This window comes from Hypanus sabinus, chromosome 4 (assembly GCF_030144855.1).
Source record: "Hypanus sabinus isolate sHypSab1 chromosome 4, sHypSab1.hap1, whole genome shotgun sequence".
NCBI classification, from domain to species: domain Eukaryota; kingdom Metazoa; phylum Chordata; class Chondrichthyes; order Myliobatiformes; family Dasyatidae; genus Hypanus; species Hypanus sabinus.
The window spans coordinates 130390726-130409750 of record NC_082709.1 but is presented as its reverse complement, the minus strand read 5'-3'; the positions used below and the strand labels follow the sequence as shown (position 1 = coordinate 130409750).

The following is a 19025-nucleotide window of genomic DNA, read 5'->3' as shown; positions in this document are numbered from 1 at the left end:
TACAGAATATGACCCGTCTAGAACCACACTTTTGCCTTCTGTGGGCAAGCCAGTTCTGGATCCTTACTTTCTCAATAAGCCTTGCATGAGGTATCTTATCAAATGCCTTGCTGAACTCCATATACACTACATCTACTGCTCTTCCTTCATCAATGTGTTTTGTCACATCCTTAAAATACAATCAGGCTCGTAAGGTCTGACCTGCCCTTGACAAAGCCATGTTGACTATTCCTAATCATATTATACCTCTCCAAATGTTCAAAAATTCTGCCTGTCAGGATCTTCTCCATCAACCTACTAACCACTGAAGTAAGACTCAATGATATACAATTTCCTGGGCTATCTCTACTCCCTTTCTTGAATAAGGGAACAACATCCACAACCCTCCAATCCTCTGTAACCTCTCCTGTCCCCATTGATGATGCAAAGATCATCGCCAGAGGCTCAGCAAACTCCTTCCTCGCCTCCCACAGTAGCCTGGGGTACATCTCATCTGGTCCCGGCAACCCATCCAACTTGATTCTTTCCAAAAGCTCCAGCATATCCTTTAATATCTACATGCTCAAGCTTTTCAGTCTGCTGCAAGTCGGCACTACAATCACAAAGGTTCTTTTTCATAGTGAATACTGAAGTAAAGTATTCATTAAGTACCTCTGCTATTTCCTCTGGTTTTATACACACTTTCCCACTGTCACACTTGATAAGTCCTATTCTTTCACATCTTATCCTCTTGCTCTTCACATACTTGTAGAATGCCTTGGGCTTTTCCTTAATCCTGCCTGCCAAGGCCTTCCCTTTCGGCTCTCCTAATTTATTTCTTAAGCTCCTTCCTGTTAGCCTTATAATCTTATAGATCTCTAATATTACCTAGCTCTCTGAAACTTTTGTAAGGTTTTCTTTTCTTCTTGACTAAATTTATTACATCCTTTTGTACACCACGGTTCCTGTACTCTACCTTAACTTGCCTGTCTCATTGGAACATACCTATGCAGAACTCCACACAAATATCCCCTGAACATTTGCCACATTTCTTCCATACTTTTCCCTGAGAACATCTGTTCCGAATTTAAGCTTCCAATTTCCTGCCTGATAACATCATAATTCCCCTTACTCCAGTTAAACGCTTTTCTAACTTGTCTGTTCCCATCTCTCTCCACTGCAGTTGTAAAGGAGATAGAATTATGATCACTATCTCCAAAATGCTCTTCCATTGAGAGATCTGACACCTGACCAGGTTCATTTCCCAATACCAGATCAAGTACAGTCTCTCCCATTGTAGGCTTATCTACATATTGTGTCAAGAAACCTTCCTGAACATACCGAACAAGCTCTACCCCATCTAAACCCCTTGCTCTAGGGAGATGCCAGTTGATACTTGGGAAATTAAAATCTCCCATCACAACAACTCTACTATTACACCCTTCCAGGATCTGTTTCCCTATCTGCTCCTCGATATCCCTGTTACTATTGGGCAGCCTATTTTTAAAAAAAAAAGGCACCCAGTAAAGTTATTGACCCCTTCCTGTTTCTAACCTCCACCCACGTAGACTCCGTAGATAATCCCTCCATGATATCCACCTTTTCTGCAGCCGTGACACTATCTCTGATCAACAGTGCCATGCCCCAACCTCTTGCCTCCCTCCCTGTCCTTTCTAAAACACCTAAAACCCAGCACTTGAAGTAACCGTCCCTGTCCCTGAGCCATCCCAAGTCTCTGTAATAGCCACCACATCATGGCTGCAAGTAGTGATCCACACTCTAAGCTCATCTGCTTTCCAATCACCATACTTGCGTTAAAGTAGACACATGTCAAACCATCGGTCCGAGCACATCCCTTCTCTATCACCTGCCTATCCTCCCTCACACACTGTCTCCAAACTTTCTCTATTTGTGAGCCACCGTCTCTCCACCATTTCATCGTGGCTGATCCAGTTCTCCTCTCGGCCCCAATCTCCTGCATTCTCCCTGTATCCCTTCATGCATTAACAAATTGAGAATATTTTAACTTCTGCCTTAAATATACATGAAGGTAGCCTCCACAGCTATTCTTGCAATGAATACCGCAGATTCCCCACTCACGATTCACAAATGAAATGCAATGTTGGAATTTGAATGGTCATGCACTTTGGTGGAAGAAATAAATGGGCAGACTATTATTTAGATGGGGACAGAATTCAAAATGCAGAGATGCAAAGGGATTTGGGAGTCATTGTGCAGGATACCCTAAAGGTTAACCTCCAGGTTGAGTCGGTGATGAAGGTGAATGCAATGTTGGCATTCATTTCTAGAGATATACTTGGGTGATTGATAAGTTCGTGGCCTAAGGTAGACGGCGTCAATTTTAGAAAACCTAGCACATTTATTTTTCAACATAGGCCCCTCCTACATTTACACACATAGTCCAGCAGTCATGGAGCATACGGATCTTGAACCTCCAGAAAGTGTCCACAGCAGGGGTGATTGATAAGTTTGTGGCCTAAGGTAGAAGGGGATGAGTTGTACAGTTCTCGTTACATGACATGTGTTTCAACTCTGAGTGATTGTGCAGAAAGTTTAAAGTTAATAAATCATCTCCTTCTACCTTAGGCCACAAACTTATCAATCATCCCTCGCAGAATGCAAGAGCAGGGATGTGATGTTGAGGCTCTATAAGGTACTTGAGAGACCACATTTGGAGTATTGTGTGCAGTGTTGGGCTCCTTATTTTAGAAAGGATATACTGACATTGGAGAGGATTCAGAGAAGATTCACGAATGATTCCAGGAATGAAACTTACTGAATGAGGAACATCTGGCATCTCTTGGGCTGTATTCCTGGAGTTCAGGAGAATGGGGGGGGGGGGGGGGGGGGAATCTCATAGAAACATTCTGAATGTTAAAAGGCCTGAACAGATTAGATATGGCAGTTATTTCCCATTGTAGGGGAGTTTAGGGCAAGAGGGCATGACTTCAGGATTAAAGGACATCCATTTAGAACAGAGATTCGGAGAAATTACTTCAGTCAGAGGGTGGTAAATCTGTGGAATTTATTGCCATGAGTGGCTCTGGAGGCCAAGTCATTAGGTCCATTTAAGGCAGAGATAGATGGGTTTTTGATGAGCCAGGACATTCAGTGGTATGGAGAGAAGGCAGGGGAGTGTGGGTGAATTGGATCAGCCTATGATTGAATGGCAGAGCAGACTTGATGGGCCAAATAGGAGCAGGAGGAGGCTATATCTTGTAGTCTTATGGTCTATCACTAAAGAAACTCCTCTACATCTCCGTTCTAAAAGGATGCCCTTCTAATCTGAGGCTGTGTCCTCTGGTCCTACCAGCGGAAAGATGGGAAACATAGTCTCCACATCCATTCTATAAAGGCTTTTTTACTATTCGATAGGTTTCAATAAGGTCACTCCTCATTCTTCTGAATTCTAGTGAATACAAGCCCAGATATATCAACGCTCTTCATGACAAGCCATTCAATCCTCGAATCATTTTCATGAACCTCCTTTGAACAGTCTTTAGTGTTAGTAAATCCTTTCCAAGATGAGAGGCCCAAAATTCCTCACAGTAATTCCAGTGAGACCGCAACGCTTTACATTACATCCTTGCTTTTATATTCTAGTCCCCTTAATGCTAACATCATAATTGTGTTCCTCACCAGTCTCACCCTGCAAATTAACCTTTAGGGAATCCTGCACAAAGTCCCTTTTTGCAGCTCAGATTTTTGAATTTTCTCTCTTAGAAAAGTATACCTTTTTATTTCTTCTGCAAAGTGCATGACCGTGCACTTCTCAACATTGTAGTTTGTCTGCCACTACTTTGCCCATTCTCTAATCTGTCAGTGTTTCTATACCCTACTTAAAACTACCTGCCCCTCTACCTAATTTGTATTCTCTGCAAACTTTGGAACAAAGGCATTAATTCCATCATCAAATTCATTGACCTATAACGTAAAAAAGAAACCCTCCCAACACAGACCCTATAAAACACCTCTAGTCACCAGCAGCTAACCAGAAAAGGCTCCCTTTATTACCACACTTTGCCTCCTTCCAATCACCCACTGCTTTATCCATGCTAGAATCCTTTCTGTAATACCATGGCCTCATAGCTGGTCAAGTAGTCTCTTTTGCGGCATCTTGTCAAAGGTCTTCTGAAAATTCAAGTATACACCAAGAAATTCTTTGTCTACCCTGCTTGTTATTTCTTCAAAAAGTTCCAACAGATTTGTCAGGCAAGATTTTCCCTTGAGGGAACAATGCTGACTACAACCTATTTTATCATGTGCCTCCAAGTATCCCAAAATCACAACCTTGACAATCGGCTCCAACATCTTCCCAACCACCAAGGTCAGACTAACTGGCCTATATAATTTTCTTTCTTCTTCCCCCCCCCCCCCCACCTTTTTTGAAGAGTGGAGTGACATTTGCAATTTTCTAGTCTTCTGGGACCATTCCAGAATGTAGTGATTCTTGAAAGATCATTACTAATGCCTCCACAATCTCTAAGCCACCTCTTTCAAAACAGGGATGTACACCATCTGTTCCAGGTGACTTACCTACCTTCAGACCTTTCAGTTTCCCAAGAACCTTCTCCTTAATGGCAACTTCACACACGTCTGACTACTGATGCTCTGGAACTTCCATTTCTTTGTCCCCCATTACTACCTGTCCAGCATTGTTTTCCAGCAGTCCAAAATCTACTGTTGTCTCTCTTTTATACTTTATGGATCCAGAAGCTTTTGGTATCCTCTTTAATATTATTGGCTAGTCTACCTTTATGTTCCATCTTTACCTTAATGGCTTTTAATTGTCTTGTGTTGCTTTTTAAAAGCTTCCCAATCCTCTAACCTCCCACTGAATTTTTTGCTCTATTATATGCTCCCTTTGGTTTTCATGTTGGTTTTTGACTTCCCTTATTAGCCACAGTTGTGTTATATTGCCTTTACATACTACTTCTGTGTATATATACTGTGGCTTCTGAATTGCTTCCAGAAATTTCAGCCGTTGCTGCTCTGCTGTCATCCCTGTTCTTTTCCAATCAATTCTGGCCATCTCCCCTCTCATTCCTCTGTAATTCCCTTTATGTAACACTGACAAATTTGGCTTTAGCTTCTCCTTGCATTTCAGGGTGAATTCAATCTTATTATGATCACTTGCCCCTTAAGTTTCTTCTACCTTAAGCTTTCTAATCAATTCTGGCACAACACCCAATCGAGAATAACTGATTTCCTAGAGGGCTCAACCTCAAGCTGCTTTAAAAAGCCCTCTCATTGGCATTCTAGAAACTTCCCCTCTTGGGATCCAGCACCAACCTGATTTTTCCAATCTACCTGCATATTGAAATCCTCTATGGCTATTGTAACATTGCTCTTTTGGCATACATTTTCTATCTCCCAGTGTAATTTGTAGACTTTGTTCTTACTGCTGTTTGGGGGCCTGTCTACCGCTCCCATCAGGATCTTTTAATCCTTGTAGTTCCTAGGGTCTACCCACAATGATTCAACACCTTCCAACACTATGCCACCTTTTTCTAACAATTTGATGTCATTTTTTACCAGCAGGCCCTTGCCAACCCCTCTGCCTAGCTGCCTGTCCTTTCAATACAGTGTGTATCCTAGGACGTTGAGCTCTCAGCTATAATCTTCTTTCATCAATGATTCGGTGATGCCTACATCATACATACCAATCTTGTAACTGTGCTACAAGTTCATCTACCTTATTCTGTGTAATTCATGCATTCAGATGCACCTTCAGTCCTGTAATTGATTTTTACAGTTTTGTCTGCCTTTTACATTGTAATTCATCCTGTTGACTGTAATTTTACCCTGTCACCAGCCTATCCTTGCTAGGAGTCTCAATACACTTTGCCTTTGTTTGTAAACCAACTACTTCATCCTCAGCACTATTACTCCAGTTCCCAGACCCGTGCTAAACTGGATTAAACCCTCCCGAACAACTCTAGCCAACTTATCCACAAGGATATTGGGCTCCCTCAGGTTCCAGTGTAAGCCATCCCTTTTGTACAGGTCGTACCTTCTCCCTAGAAGAGATCCCAATGATCCAGAAATCTAAACCCCTGCCCCCTGCCCCAGTACCTCAACCACACATTCACCTGCTCTGGAAGTATTGTCTTCAGCTTTCTACCTAGCTCTCTGGAATCTCTTCAGGACCTACTCACCTTCTCTACCTATGTCATTGATACCAATATGCACAAAGACTTCTGGCAACTCGCCCTCACCCTTGAGAATGCCATGGACCAGATCCAAGATGTCCATGATCCTAGCACCAGGGAGGCAGGATACCACCCCTGGTGTTTCTATTGCATCCACAGAATCTTGTCTCTGTTCCTCTGACTATGGAATCTCCTATCAACACTGCAGTCCTCATTACCTCAGTTATTAAAATCATGGACTTTTGCAAGTCTGCACTAGAATAGAATAGTGTGGATTTAAGCAAGTTCCAGATAAATTTTTTAGTCAAAGTACATACTTGTCACCATATACAATCCTGGGACTCATTTTCTTGTGAGCATACTCAATAAATCCATAACAGAATAATAACATATCAGAATCAATGAGCAAAAGACAACAAACTATGCAAATACAAAACAAAGTTATAATAAACAAATAAATAAGCAAAAATAATGAGAACATGAGATGATTCTTTGAAAGTGAGTCTGTAGGTTGTGAGAGCATTTCAATGACAGGGATTCGGATGAATTTGGAGTAAAAAAAAAGTTTTGGATTCAAACTATGATTGGGCTCCTAATATCTGAGCAGGCTCTGCACTATAGTGTTGCTGGGACCTGAAGCAGGATCAATCCTGCTTTGAGGTGCCATGGCACTGTAGTGAAGAGCAGAATAATTTGTGTTTTATCGTTAATGATAAATGCCTTATTATTTTACTAAGAAGAGCAGCCAATCTCAGTAATAAATTGTTGGTCGGAGCAGTTCCTACATTAAAATACCATAAATCTGTAATAACATGGGAGTCTAGAAATCCTGATGGTTTGACATCTAGTTAGGCATGCTGCTTTAAAGATTCCTTTTAACACATCAGCTCCTGAGATCATAGAGCAGAGATCTGATTGTGTTCATTTTAGCAGACCAGGACTCTGATTCTCCTGCTCCCTTTTACACACTATCGTTCTGTTTTCTGTACACCCTTGAACCACACCTGTGTTTGTTTAGCCATTGATATTAAGTATCTCAAGGGTATTATAATTGTATAAATGTTTTAAGTGCATTTTGTGTTTGGAATATTCATTGGAATAACATGTACGAGTGCGGGAAATCTGCCAGTTTCACACATTAGCTGCAAAGTGCTTTGTGATGTCTTGAATTGATAATCAGTTCAATCTACCTGGTGGGAAGTACAAACCCAGTTTGGATCCAATGAAGATCTCCTTTAGATAAATGATATATTCTGGGATTCATGCACAATAATGTTTATTTTCTCTCACACACAGTCGCTTGGCATTTCTAAAAAGAAATTAATGTAATTTCACAAAGTATTGTCTGCAGATACTGCTAAGGACAGCTGAAGGAAGTAATGTAAAAGATATCAAATGTTACTTGTACTCTGATCTTTTTGTTCCAGATGGACAGGGAATACGGCCGTTCCTCAAAGCTACCACTGTGCCATTTTCCTCATGAATTGTTTGCCTTCCAATATTTGGACACAGCAAATTAAAGCATTCATTGAAAGTGCCTTTTAGGTATTATCAAGATGCAGAAATGAATGCTGGTACTTTAATTGCAGGATTTAGTAGAGAAAACCAATGTAAGAATTGTGAAGGAACATTAAATCGACAAGCAGGATAAAGTATTGCTGTGGAATTATTAAATGACTATATAAAATTTAAGTTCAGGATTTGCAATTTTGCACTCTTAATCTGAGACTGTATCACTGATTTGATGCTGAATTTGAACGGGTTAAATCCTAACATTCATCACCTGCTCATCTTACTGAAGAGTCCTTTATGAAAGTGTGTCTTCCAAAAAATGGATTTGGGACAGAAATGGCTTAAGGACACAAGGAATTTAGTGAAATGAGAAACTGAATGGAGATGCAGTATAGAGAAGGGGAGAAATTGGTCATTAAATGCACAGTAGAATTAGAATGCTACTTGAAATCAACTACATGATCAACTTTTATGGTAGAATCAAGTTACTGCAGTTAATTATGATATTAAGTGCTGTGATCTCCTGGAGAGATTTCACATAAAGCCCTTGGAAATTTAGATAACAAATGTATTTGTTAACTTTTGCATAAATTATTGAATGCGAACTAAGTCCAGATTGACAAATCATAACTTTTTGTTAAACTACAGTATTTGAATGAAATTCAAATACAATATGGTTCAGGGCACTTTTGGAATGATTAGACTTGGTTCACCTGCTTCAGGAATATAAAGAATTGACAATATTAAGCCAGGATTCTAAAGGAAAATTAATATCAGATTATAAAATGGATGCTTTGAAAATAATTCTGTATGTTGCTTGAAAGCTTATCAAATCACCTGATTGGAATTCTTCAGTCTGACTCTACAAAAATGTACTTGAGTTCAGATTGCAATATGTTTTTATTTTTTAATTCCTTGTAAGTAAAATAATAGTTGATTCTTGACAGAAGAAGCACCAGTTGTGCCGTAATGTGTAACCTTGTAAAGACATAGAGTAATCAAACGTCAGTGGAATATTATTTACTTTTGTCTACATTTGGCTTAATGGCAACTCATTATATCCTTTGTACAGGAAAATACTTTGCAAAATGACAAATTCCTTTAATCATCTGTATTGCTGTTTCCCCCCCCCCCTCAAAAAAATGCATTTATAGGTGGGTCTGAAAGTTAACATTTCATCCAAGGGTAATAGTCAAATGACCCAACAGGTTCAGCCCAATAGTTCAACCATCCTTCAAGGCTCCTTGAGTTGTTGGATCTTATGGTCTTGTAAGAGTGCATAATATATTTAAGGAGCTGTCTCTTGGCTCCTCACTAATTGAGAATTTATTAGTTAACCCTCAGATGCCCCGTGTCTTGAGATAGTACTTTATAGAGAATATTCAATGTAATGTCCATTTGGCGTGGAAATATTCGGCAAAGGAATAAGAGTCAGATTCTTGCAACACTAGTGAAGAGGAAGAAATTAGAACTGCAAGAATTTTGAAATGTTTTTGAAAATCTCCAGCTCTGTGCATTTCATTTCACTTACAGCACCTGTTTTGCATGTATTGGCAGTAGGCAACTAAATCTCCTCACTTAGGTGGATCACCTGCTTTTCAAGCTGTGACTGGTGCTCACCAGATCCAGGCATGTGAATTGTGCATGTCTTTGCTCATATAATTGAAAGCTATGTAAGGGAATGAATAGAATGTGGGTTGTTTCTAAACTGAGCTATGTAGATGAAATAGTTATTGTGACAAATATCCTATCTTAATGCTTGAAAATTGGAGGAAACAAATTTCTCAGAGGAAAATGTATTTCAAATTAAATTTTTTATGAAATGCTGGTTTCTTTGTGCATGTATTTTAAACTTAATAAAGTTGGGTATATCAACCTCCTTGTTCTTGATTACAATGCTGTATTTGTCTGACAAGGAACAATGAAGATCAACCCAACACATACAACACGCTGAACCATAACTGTACACAGCAATGTACAACAAATCACAAAATAAATTTGTTGCCTGATTGATACATGATATACCAGTCACTACATTTTTTTCAGCATTTATAGTGCTAGAGCTTCAGGCTCTTAAGTGGCCAGGTGCCTGGGCCCACTCACCTAGACACTAACTTATGATGGCCAATTAACTTACAAACCTTCAGAATTTTATAATGTGGAAGGAAACTGCACCAGTCAAAATGAGAAACATTCAGGTTAGAAGAATTGGAAGGAGTGGGGGAAATCACATTGAAACATAATATTAGAGTATACAGGGAGAGGATGCTTTGGTAGAAGAAAAGAAAGGTTTGACTATTTTCTAAATGGAGAGAAAATACAAAAAAAAAGGCAGGATTCCTAAAGGTTAATTTGTAGGTTGAGTCTGTGGTGAGGAAGTTGAAATGCTTTGTTAGCACTCATTTCAGAGGGGCTAGAATATAAAAGCAAGGATGTAACATTGAGGCTTTATAAAGTACTAGTGGGGCTTTACTTGGAGTATTGTAAGCAGTTTTGGGCCCCTTATCTTAGAAAGGATGTGCTGATGCTGGAGAGAGTTTAAAGGAAGTACATGAAAATGATTCCAGGATTGAAAAGCTTGTCATGTGAAGAGCATTTGATGGGTCTGGGTCTGTATTCACTAGAATGCAGAAGAATGAGGGGTGACCTCCTCGGAACCTATCAAATGGTGGAAGGCCTTGATAGTGGATGTAGGGAGCATGTTTCCTATGGTGGGAGAGTCTAAGACCAGAGAACATAGTCTCAGAGTACAGGGGAGTCCTTTTAGAACCAAGATGAGGAATTTCTTTAGCCGGAGGGTGGTGAATCTGTGGAATTCTTTGCCACAGACAGCTGTGGAGACCAAGTCTTTATGTATATTTAAGGCAGATTCTTGATTGATCAGGGCACAAAGGGGTCTGGGGCAAAGGCAGGAGATTGGTGCTGAGAGGAAAATTGGATCAGCTATGATGAAATGGCACAGCAGACTAGATGGGCCAAATGGCCTAATCAACACCTCTGCTTTAGGTTTCCAACAGTGGGTGAGCCTAGAACCAGAGGGCACAGCCACAGAATAGAAGGACATCAGTTTAGAAACGAGTGACAAATTTCTTTCGCCAGAAGCTGGTGAATCTAGAATTCATGCCACAGGTAGATACGGAGGTCAAGTCATTGGGTATATTTAAAGTGGATGTTAATAGGGTCTTGACTGTTAAGGGTGTCAATGGATACGGGGAAGAGGCAGGAGAAGGAGGTTGAGAGGGAAAATAAATCATCCATGATCGAATGACAGAGCAGACTTGATGGAGCAAATTGCCTAATTCTTCTATGTCTTGTGGTCTAACCTGAGTATCTGGAGAAGTTGGAACAGCAGCACCACTACATGTTGATAATTTTCTATCTCACCTCATGTTATCTGAACTTTACCATTAATCCTTGATTGTAGAGTTGTCTGAGAATTGTTTTTTCCACCATCTGCCCTATAATAGCACAACTTTAATCAGTGAGATCTGTATTTTATAATTGAAGCTGTATTCTAACCAGTAATTTTTAGACTCTCTGCATTATCTCTGGAAATAATCAGGCATTTTAAAATTAGCAGTTGTTAGTTTGTTTGAGAGTAGTAATAGAGAGTTATTTCTGCCTTTCCATTTTTGTGCCATTTGATTATCAGTGCTTTCCCTAGCTCATCAGAATTGATTGTGTTCTAGTGAATGTGAAATTGGCCGATTTTGGATAATTGATGTGATTATAGGTACATTTTAATTTAAAAATAATCATGATTCAAGTAATTTCTAACTTGCCACAAATATATTTCTCAGTTAGAAATGGATGGTCTATTGTACCTTTACATTCACAGGCTGTTTGTGAAAATGCAGAGTATCTCAAATCTCTTTGATTTAAGATTAACCATGTAAGTGACCAAGCAATAATAATTCAGTTTTGTACAGGAACTTATTGGGACAAAAAAGTTACACTTTTTCGTAACAGGAAGGAAGCAGTAATGCAGTCTCAACCAGTCTTACGTTCGGCTTGGCATAGGCAGTAAATATATGACTTTAATACTTGAGGATTAAATGGCAGGCAAAGGATGATCAGTCTGTGGAGTCTCACACACAGTTAACTTTAACCTAAAGTGCAGACAATTCCTTGGAATGGCCACAACATCTGTATGTGCCTAGGCCTGTAGGTGAATTAGTCTGGTAAATTCCCATTCACAACCTTGTGACTAAAGCAATTGTGAAAATGATTCTGTCTTTTCACTTTGGGCATATCTAGGTATACAGTGGCATGCAAAAGTTTGGGCACCCCGGTCAAAATTTTTGTTACTGTGAATAGCTAAGCGAGTAAAAGATTACCTGATTTCTAAAAGGTATAAAGTTGAAGATTACACATTTCTTTAATATTTTAAGCAAGATTACTTATTCCCATCTTTTACAGTTTCAAAATAACAAAAAAGGAAAAGGGCCTGATGCAAAAGTTTGGGCACCCTGCATGGTCAGTACTTAGTAACACCTCCTTTCGCAAGTATCACAGCTTGTAAATGCTTTCTGTAGCCAGCTATGAGTCTTTCAATTCTTGTTTGGGTAATTTTTTTGCCCATTCTTTCTTGCAAAAAGCTTCTAGTTCTATGAGATTCTTGGGTCGTCTTGCATACACTGTTCTTTTGAGGTCTATCCACAGATTTTCAATGATGTTTAGGTTGGGGGACTGTGAGGACCATGGTAAAAACTTCAGCTTGCACCGCTTGAGGTAGTCCATTTGGACTTTGAGATGTGTTTAGGATCGTTATCCTTTTGTAGAAGCCATTCTCTTTTCATCTTCAGCTTTTGTTTTACAGACGGTGTGATGTTTGCTTCCAGAATTTGCTGGTATTTAATTGAATCCATTCTTCCCTCTGCCCGTGAAATTTTCCCTGTGCCACTGGCTGCAACACAAGCCCAGAGCATGATCGATCCACCCCCGTGCTTAACAGTTGGAGAGGTGTTCTTTTCATGAAATTCTGCACCCCTTTTTCTCCAAACATACCCTTGCTCATTGTGGCTAAGAAATTCTATTTTAACTTCATCAGTCCACAGGACTTGTTTACAAAATACATCAGGCTTGTCTAGATGTTCTTTGCAAACTTCTGACGCTGAATTTTGTGGTGAGGATGCAGGAAAGGTTTTCTTCTGATGACTCTTCCATGAAGGTCATATTTGTGCAGGTGTCTCTGCACAATAGAACAGTACACCACCACTCCAGAGTCTGCTAAAACTTCCTGAAGGTCTTTTGCAGTCGAACGGGGATTTTGATTTGCCTTTCTAGCAATCCTACAAGCAGTTCTCTCGGAAAGTTTTCTTGGTCTTCCAGACCTCAACTTGACCTCCACCATTCCTGTTAACTGCCATTTCTTAATTACATTACGAACTGAGGAAACGACTACCTGAAAATGCTTTGCCACCTTATTATAGCCTTCTGCTTTGTGGGCATCATTCGTTTTAATTTTCAGAGTGCTAGGCAGCTGCTGATGGTTGGGAAAAGGTTTGAAGGAATCAGGGTATTTATAAAATTTGAAATTTGCATCACCTGGCCTTTCCTAATGATGACTGTGAACAAGCCATAGCCCTAACAAGCTAATTAAGGTCTGAGACCTTGGTAAAAGTTCAAATCTCTTGGGGTGCCCAATTTGTGCATGGTGCTCCATTTTTCACTCTAAAATTGTACAAAACAAATAATACACTAATCTTGCTTAAAGTGTTGAAAAGAATGTTTTATCTTTAACTTTATTACTTTTGAACTTTCAGTTCATCTTCTACTCATTTTGACCAGGGATGCCCAAACTTTGGCATGCCACTGTAGCTCTTCATTGGGGAAAAAAAACACTGCATTCTCTGCATTGTATTTGTACTGCCTATCCACCATTTGATGCAGGTAAGGCCTTTGACAAACTTAAATCAAGATTGGAGTGCTGAGGTTTGTCTGTCCATGCCAAGTCTGACAGATGTATATCGAGGCAAAAACATTTGCAGTGGATTTCTATCGAAGGTTCATTTATTAACAAAGTATATAACTCAGAAATTATTATTCTCCAGGCAGCCATGAAACCAAGAAAGGCAGCGCAGTCACCAATCACCAAATCCACCTCCCTGCTCAAAAAAAAAGCAGGCACGTCAACCCCCATATCCCTCCTCCCGCACAAAAAAAAACCGGAACAAGCACATCAATCATCAAATTGTAGCGGTGTGCTACACACAGCGCTAAAATAACGACACGGAGTCGGTAAACTGCAATCAAAGATAATTTTATTCGAACTTCACAGCCTTGCTTAAAGCCTCCTTCATCCCGCCCCCCCCCCCCCCCCAGGGCATGGATGCTTCAAGAGACACGTACTCACCAACCCCCGCAGGCTTTTCTCCCTTTGTTGCGGACCTTGCCTTTGTGCCTGCACGCTGGCTATTTGCGAGCCGGTTCGAATGTGCTAGGAAGTGAGTCGCCACATAACTACACCCCCCAATGTCCACAGTCTGGGCCAGACCCTGTTTGGGAGGTCGGCCTCTGCACCGCAGTGCCGGAAACTCGACCAATTGCGCCAGGTCCATGTGGGCCGGTTTGAGTCGGTCCACCATGAAAACCTCCTCTCTACCCCCAACGTCCAGCACGAACGTGGACCCCTTGTTCCGGAGCACCGTAAACGGCCCCTCGTAGGGCTGTTGCAGAGGTGGCCGATGCCCGGCCCCTTCGTACAATCACAAACTTACTGTTCTGCAGGTCTTTGGGTACGCAGGTCAGGTTCTGCCCATGCTGCAAAGTGGGTATGGGGGCCAGGTGACCGAGCCTCTCGTGTAGTCTGCCCAGGACTGCTGCGGATTCTTCCTCGTGCCCCCTTGGGGCTGGTATGAACTCCCCGGGGACGACCAGGGGTGCGCCGTACACCAACTCTGCCGACAAGGCGTGCAGATCATCTTTGGATGCCGTACGGATGCCGAGTAGGACCCAGGGAAGTTCATCCACCCAGTTAGCTCCTCGCAGGCGGGCCATGAGAGCCGACTTTAGGTGACGGTGGAAACGCTCCACCAGGCCGTTCGACTGTGGGTGGTAGGCAGTGGTGTGGTGCAGCTGAGTCCCCAAAAGGCTGGCCATAGCTGACCACAGGCTGGAGGTGAACTGGGCGCCTCTGTCGGAGGTAATGTGGGCCAGTACGCCAAAGCGGGACACCCAGGTGGCGATCAGTGCCCGGGCGCAAGATTCAGAGGTGGCGTCGGTGAGCGGGATCGCCTCTGGCCATCTGGCGAACCGATCCACAATAGTCAGGAGGTGCTGCGCTCCGCGCGACACTGGCAAGGGGCCCACGATATCCACATGAATGTGGTCGAAACGCCGGTGGGTGAGGTGAAACTGCTGCGGCAGAGCATTGGTGTGCTGCTGCACCTTGGCCGTCTGGCAGTGCATGCACGTTCTGGCCCATTCACTGACCTGCTTGCGGAGTCCGTGCCAAACAAACCTGCTGGAGACCATCCGGACAGTTGTCTGGATGGAGGGGTGCGCCAAGTTATGAATGGAGTCGAAAACACATCGCCGCCAAGGTGCCGGGATGACGTCACAGAGTAGGATCCTCTCACCCGGGCCCACGGGGAGGTCCTGGAGCTGCAAACCGGAGACTGCGGTTCTGTAACTCGGGATCTCCTCATCTGCCTGCTGTGCCTCTGCCAGTGCCTCAAAGTCTACCCCTTGGGAAAGGGCATGAATGTTAGGGCGAGAGAGCGCGTCTGCCACGACATTGTCCTTACCTGAGACGTGCCGGACATCCGTCGTGTATTCAGAGATGTAGGACAGGTGGCGCTGCTGGCGGGACGACCAGGGATCGGACACCTTTGTGAACGTAAAGGTAAGCGGTTGGTGGTCCGTGAACGCGGTGAAGGGCCTACCTTCTAAGAAGTACCTGAAATGCCGGATTGCCAGATACAGTGCCAACAGTTCCCGGTCGAAAGCACTGTATTTGAGCTCAGGTGGCCGCAGGTGTTTGCCGAAAAACGCCAGGGGTTGCCAGTGACCCTCGATGAGTTGTTCCAGCACCCCATCGACTGCTGTGTTAGATGCGTCCACTGTGAGGGCGGTAGGGACGTACATTCTGGGGTGCACTAGTAACACGGCGTTCGCCAAGGCTTCCTTCATTTGAATGAAAGTGGTGGCGGACTCCTCGTCCCAGGTAATGTCCTTGCCCGGACCCGACAGCAGGGCAAACTGATCCAGGCAGCTGAAGGGAGGAAGCGGTGGTAGAAATTGACCATACCTACGAATTCCTGAAGGCCTTTGATCGTGGTGGGTCGGGGGAAATGGCGGACCGCATCTACCTTAGCGGGCAGAGGGGTTGCCCCGTCTTTAGTAATCCTGTGGCCCAGGAAGTCAATGGTGTCGAGCCCGAACTGGCATTTGGCCGGGTTGATTGTTAGACCGTATTCACCCAGTTGGGCGTAGAGTTGACGGAGGTGGGACAGATGCTCCTGACGACTGCTGCTGGCTATGAGGATGTCGTCCAAATAGATGAAAGCGAAGTCCGGGTCGCGTCCATTAACTGCTGGAACGTCTGTGCGGCATTCTTCAGGTCGAACGGCATGCGGAGGAACTCGAAAAGGCCGAACGGGGTGATGAGAGCCGTTTTGGGGACGTCGTCCAGATGCATCGGGATTTGATGGTACCCTCGGACGAGGTCTACCTTGGAGAAGATCTGTGCGCCGTGCAGGTTTGCTGCAAAGTCCTGAATGTGCGGCACAGGGTAGCGGTCCGGTGTGGTAGCCTCGTTCAGCCTGCGGTAGTCGCCGCACGGTCTCCAGCCCCCTGTCGCTTTGGGCACCATGTGCAGGGGGGAGGCCCATGGGCTGCCGGACTGCTGGATGATCCCCAATTCCTCCATCCACTTGAACTCCTCCTTTGCCAGTCGGAGCCTGTCCGAGGGAAGCTGCCGAGCACGGACGTGGAGGGGTGGTCCCTGGGTCGGGATGTGGTGCTGTACGCCGTGTTGGGGCATGGCTGCCATGAGAGTCTGAAAGTCCTTAGGAGCAGGGCTTTGAATTCCGTGTACTTGCTGTCCGCCGGGGGAGACTGTACGAACTCCGCAACCTGGGCCGCTGTGTCCCGGTCGAGGGAGCTCACCATGTAGTAGTAACGCGTGTCCTCTGAGGTTATCTGCGGAACGTGGAATTGGGCTTCTGCTTGCTGGAACCATAGGAGAGGTTGTGGCGTCCAGAAACCGGGCAGTTCAACGAAACAGCATGAACAGAGGTGGCGTCGGTCATCTCCGGTCCAAAAATCGTTTGGACCGTCGGAGTCACCAATTGTAGCGGTGTGCTACACACAGCGCTAAAATAACGACACGGAGTCGGTAAACTGCAGTCAAAGATAATTTTATTCGAAATTCACAGCCTTGCTTAAAGCCTCCTTCATCCCGCCCGCCCCGGGCGTGGATGCTCCAAGAGACACGTACTCACCAACCCCCGCAGGCTTTTCTCCCTTTGTTGCGGACCTTGCCTTTGTGCCTGCACGCTGGCTATTTGCAAACCGGTTCGAATTTGCTGGGAAGTGGGTTGCCACAAAATCCCTCTCCCCGCACATAAAGAAAGAGAAAGATCGGGTGGAAAATACAAAATATAAAATATAAGAAACTATAAGACTGAAAAATAGTCTGTAGTCCAAGTCCATATCGTAAACTGAGAAAACCAGGCACAGCAGCAGGCTCTCCGCTAGCAGAGCGAAAAACAAGCAGCTGGTGCTCACCTTGGCATTTGCCTCGATGTTACAATCTCCCAAATACCATGAGTTCCAAATAACCTGTTTCAGAATAGGCTTTGATAATGACAAATCTGTGGTGGGTAATGTACTGGCAGTTTAGTTTTTGCATAGCATTGTTACAGTTGTTTCTATCTTTCTGAACTTCCTGTTCCTGAACTTAACCAGTGAAGTATTAGATGCCAGAATAGAACAAGTTTAATTTTGATCTTTTAATAATTTTGGCCATGAAAATGTTTTTGTTTTCCATGTTTGTTTTTATTTTATTTGTATTCTACAAAGTGGGATTGCAAATAGTATGGTATTTTACATTCACAAGCATATTCACTCGATATATAGAGTAAAATATAGGCGAGATGGATATTGAACTCTTGAAAAAATTATGCTGGAGAAGCAGTAATGGGGGAACAAACCAAAAATGGCATTCTTCACAATGGAATTCACTAGCTTCACGCCAGAAATCGAAAGAGTTGGGGGGGGGGGGGCAGAAGTGATCCTAGTTGCTATTACTAAGGAGAAGGTGCTTGAGAAGCTGAAGGTAGATAAGTCAAATGGACTACACCCCAGAGTTCTGAAGGAGGTAGTTGAAGAGATTGTGGAAGTATTAGTAACAATTTTTCAAGAATCACCAGGTTCTGGAATGGTTCCGGAGGACTGGAAAATTGCAAGTGTCACTCCATTTTTTTAAGAAAGGAGGGAAGCAGGAAGAAAGGAACTTTCGGCCAGTTAGCCTGACTTCAGTGATTGGGAAGACTTTGGAGTTCATTATTATGTATGAGATCATCATTTCAGGGTACTTGGAGGTGCATGATAAAGTAGGCCAAAATGAGCATTACTTCCTTTAAGGGGATATCTTGCTTCACAAGTCTGTTGGAATTTTTTGAGGAAATGACTGGCAGGATAAACAAAGGAGAGTCAATGGATGTTTTGTACTTGGATTTTCAGAAGGCCTTTGACAAGGCACTGCACATGAAGCTGCTTAAGATCAGAGCCCATGGTATACCAGGAAAGACACTAGCATGGATAGAAGATTGGCTGACTGGCAGGAGGCAAACGGTTGGAATAAAAGTTGGCTGCCAGTGACAAGTGGTGTTCCACAGGGGTTGGTATTGGGACACCTTCGTTTCACGTAATATGTCAATAATTTGGATGACGGAATTCATGGCTTTGTGGCCATGTTTGCAGATAATACAAAGATAAGTGGAGGGGCAGGTAGTTTTGCAAAAGCAGGGAACCTGCAACAGGACTTGGATGGATTGGGAGAATGGGCAAAGAAGTGACAGATGGAATATAGTGTAGGGAAGTGTACAGTTATACACCATGGTCAAAGGAATAAAAGTGTAGACTGTTTTCTGAATGGGGTGAGAGTTCAAAAATCTGAGGTGTAAAGGGACTTGAGAGTCCTTGTGCAGGATTCCCTAAAGGTTAACTTGCAGGTTGAGTCAGTGGTGAGTAACGCAAATTTCAGCATATTCTGAAGTTAGGGTATATAACAAATACTAATTTCACCAGCAACTAGTCTTCAGATTTGAATATGGATTGCAGACTGGGTTTAAAACACAGCTCAGAACAATTAGACTTCGGTCGCCAGCATACAAGACCCTAAGATACAGGAGC

At 43.1% G+C, this 19025-nt stretch overlaps 2 protein-coding genes across 5 annotated transcripts in view; both read left to right on the top strand.

The window, feature by feature from the left end:
* gk (glycerol kinase) overlaps nt 1–9540 on the top strand; it is a 128744-nt gene extending 119204 nt beyond the window's left edge. The window contains exon 19 of the mRNA XM_059968172.1: nt 7580–9540. Within this exon, the coding sequence (XP_059824155.1) occupies nt 7580–7635 (56 nt within the window). The 3' untranslated portion in view covers nt 7636–9540. The remainder of the gene's footprint in view (nt 1–7579) is intronic.
* Nucleotides 9541–15374: 5834 nt separating this feature from the next.
* Nucleotides 15375–19025, top strand: part of LOC132393204 (uncharacterized) — a 77733-nt gene continuing 74082 nt past the window's right edge. For 3 of the 4 annotated variants that reach the window (XM_059968167.1, XM_059968162.1, XM_059968166.1), the window contains exon 1: nt 15375–15510. The gene's annotated coding sequence lies outside the window, so the exon portion shown is untranslated. The remainder of the gene's footprint in view (nt 15511–19025) is intronic. The other variant, XM_059968163.1, reaches the window with a different exon arrangement.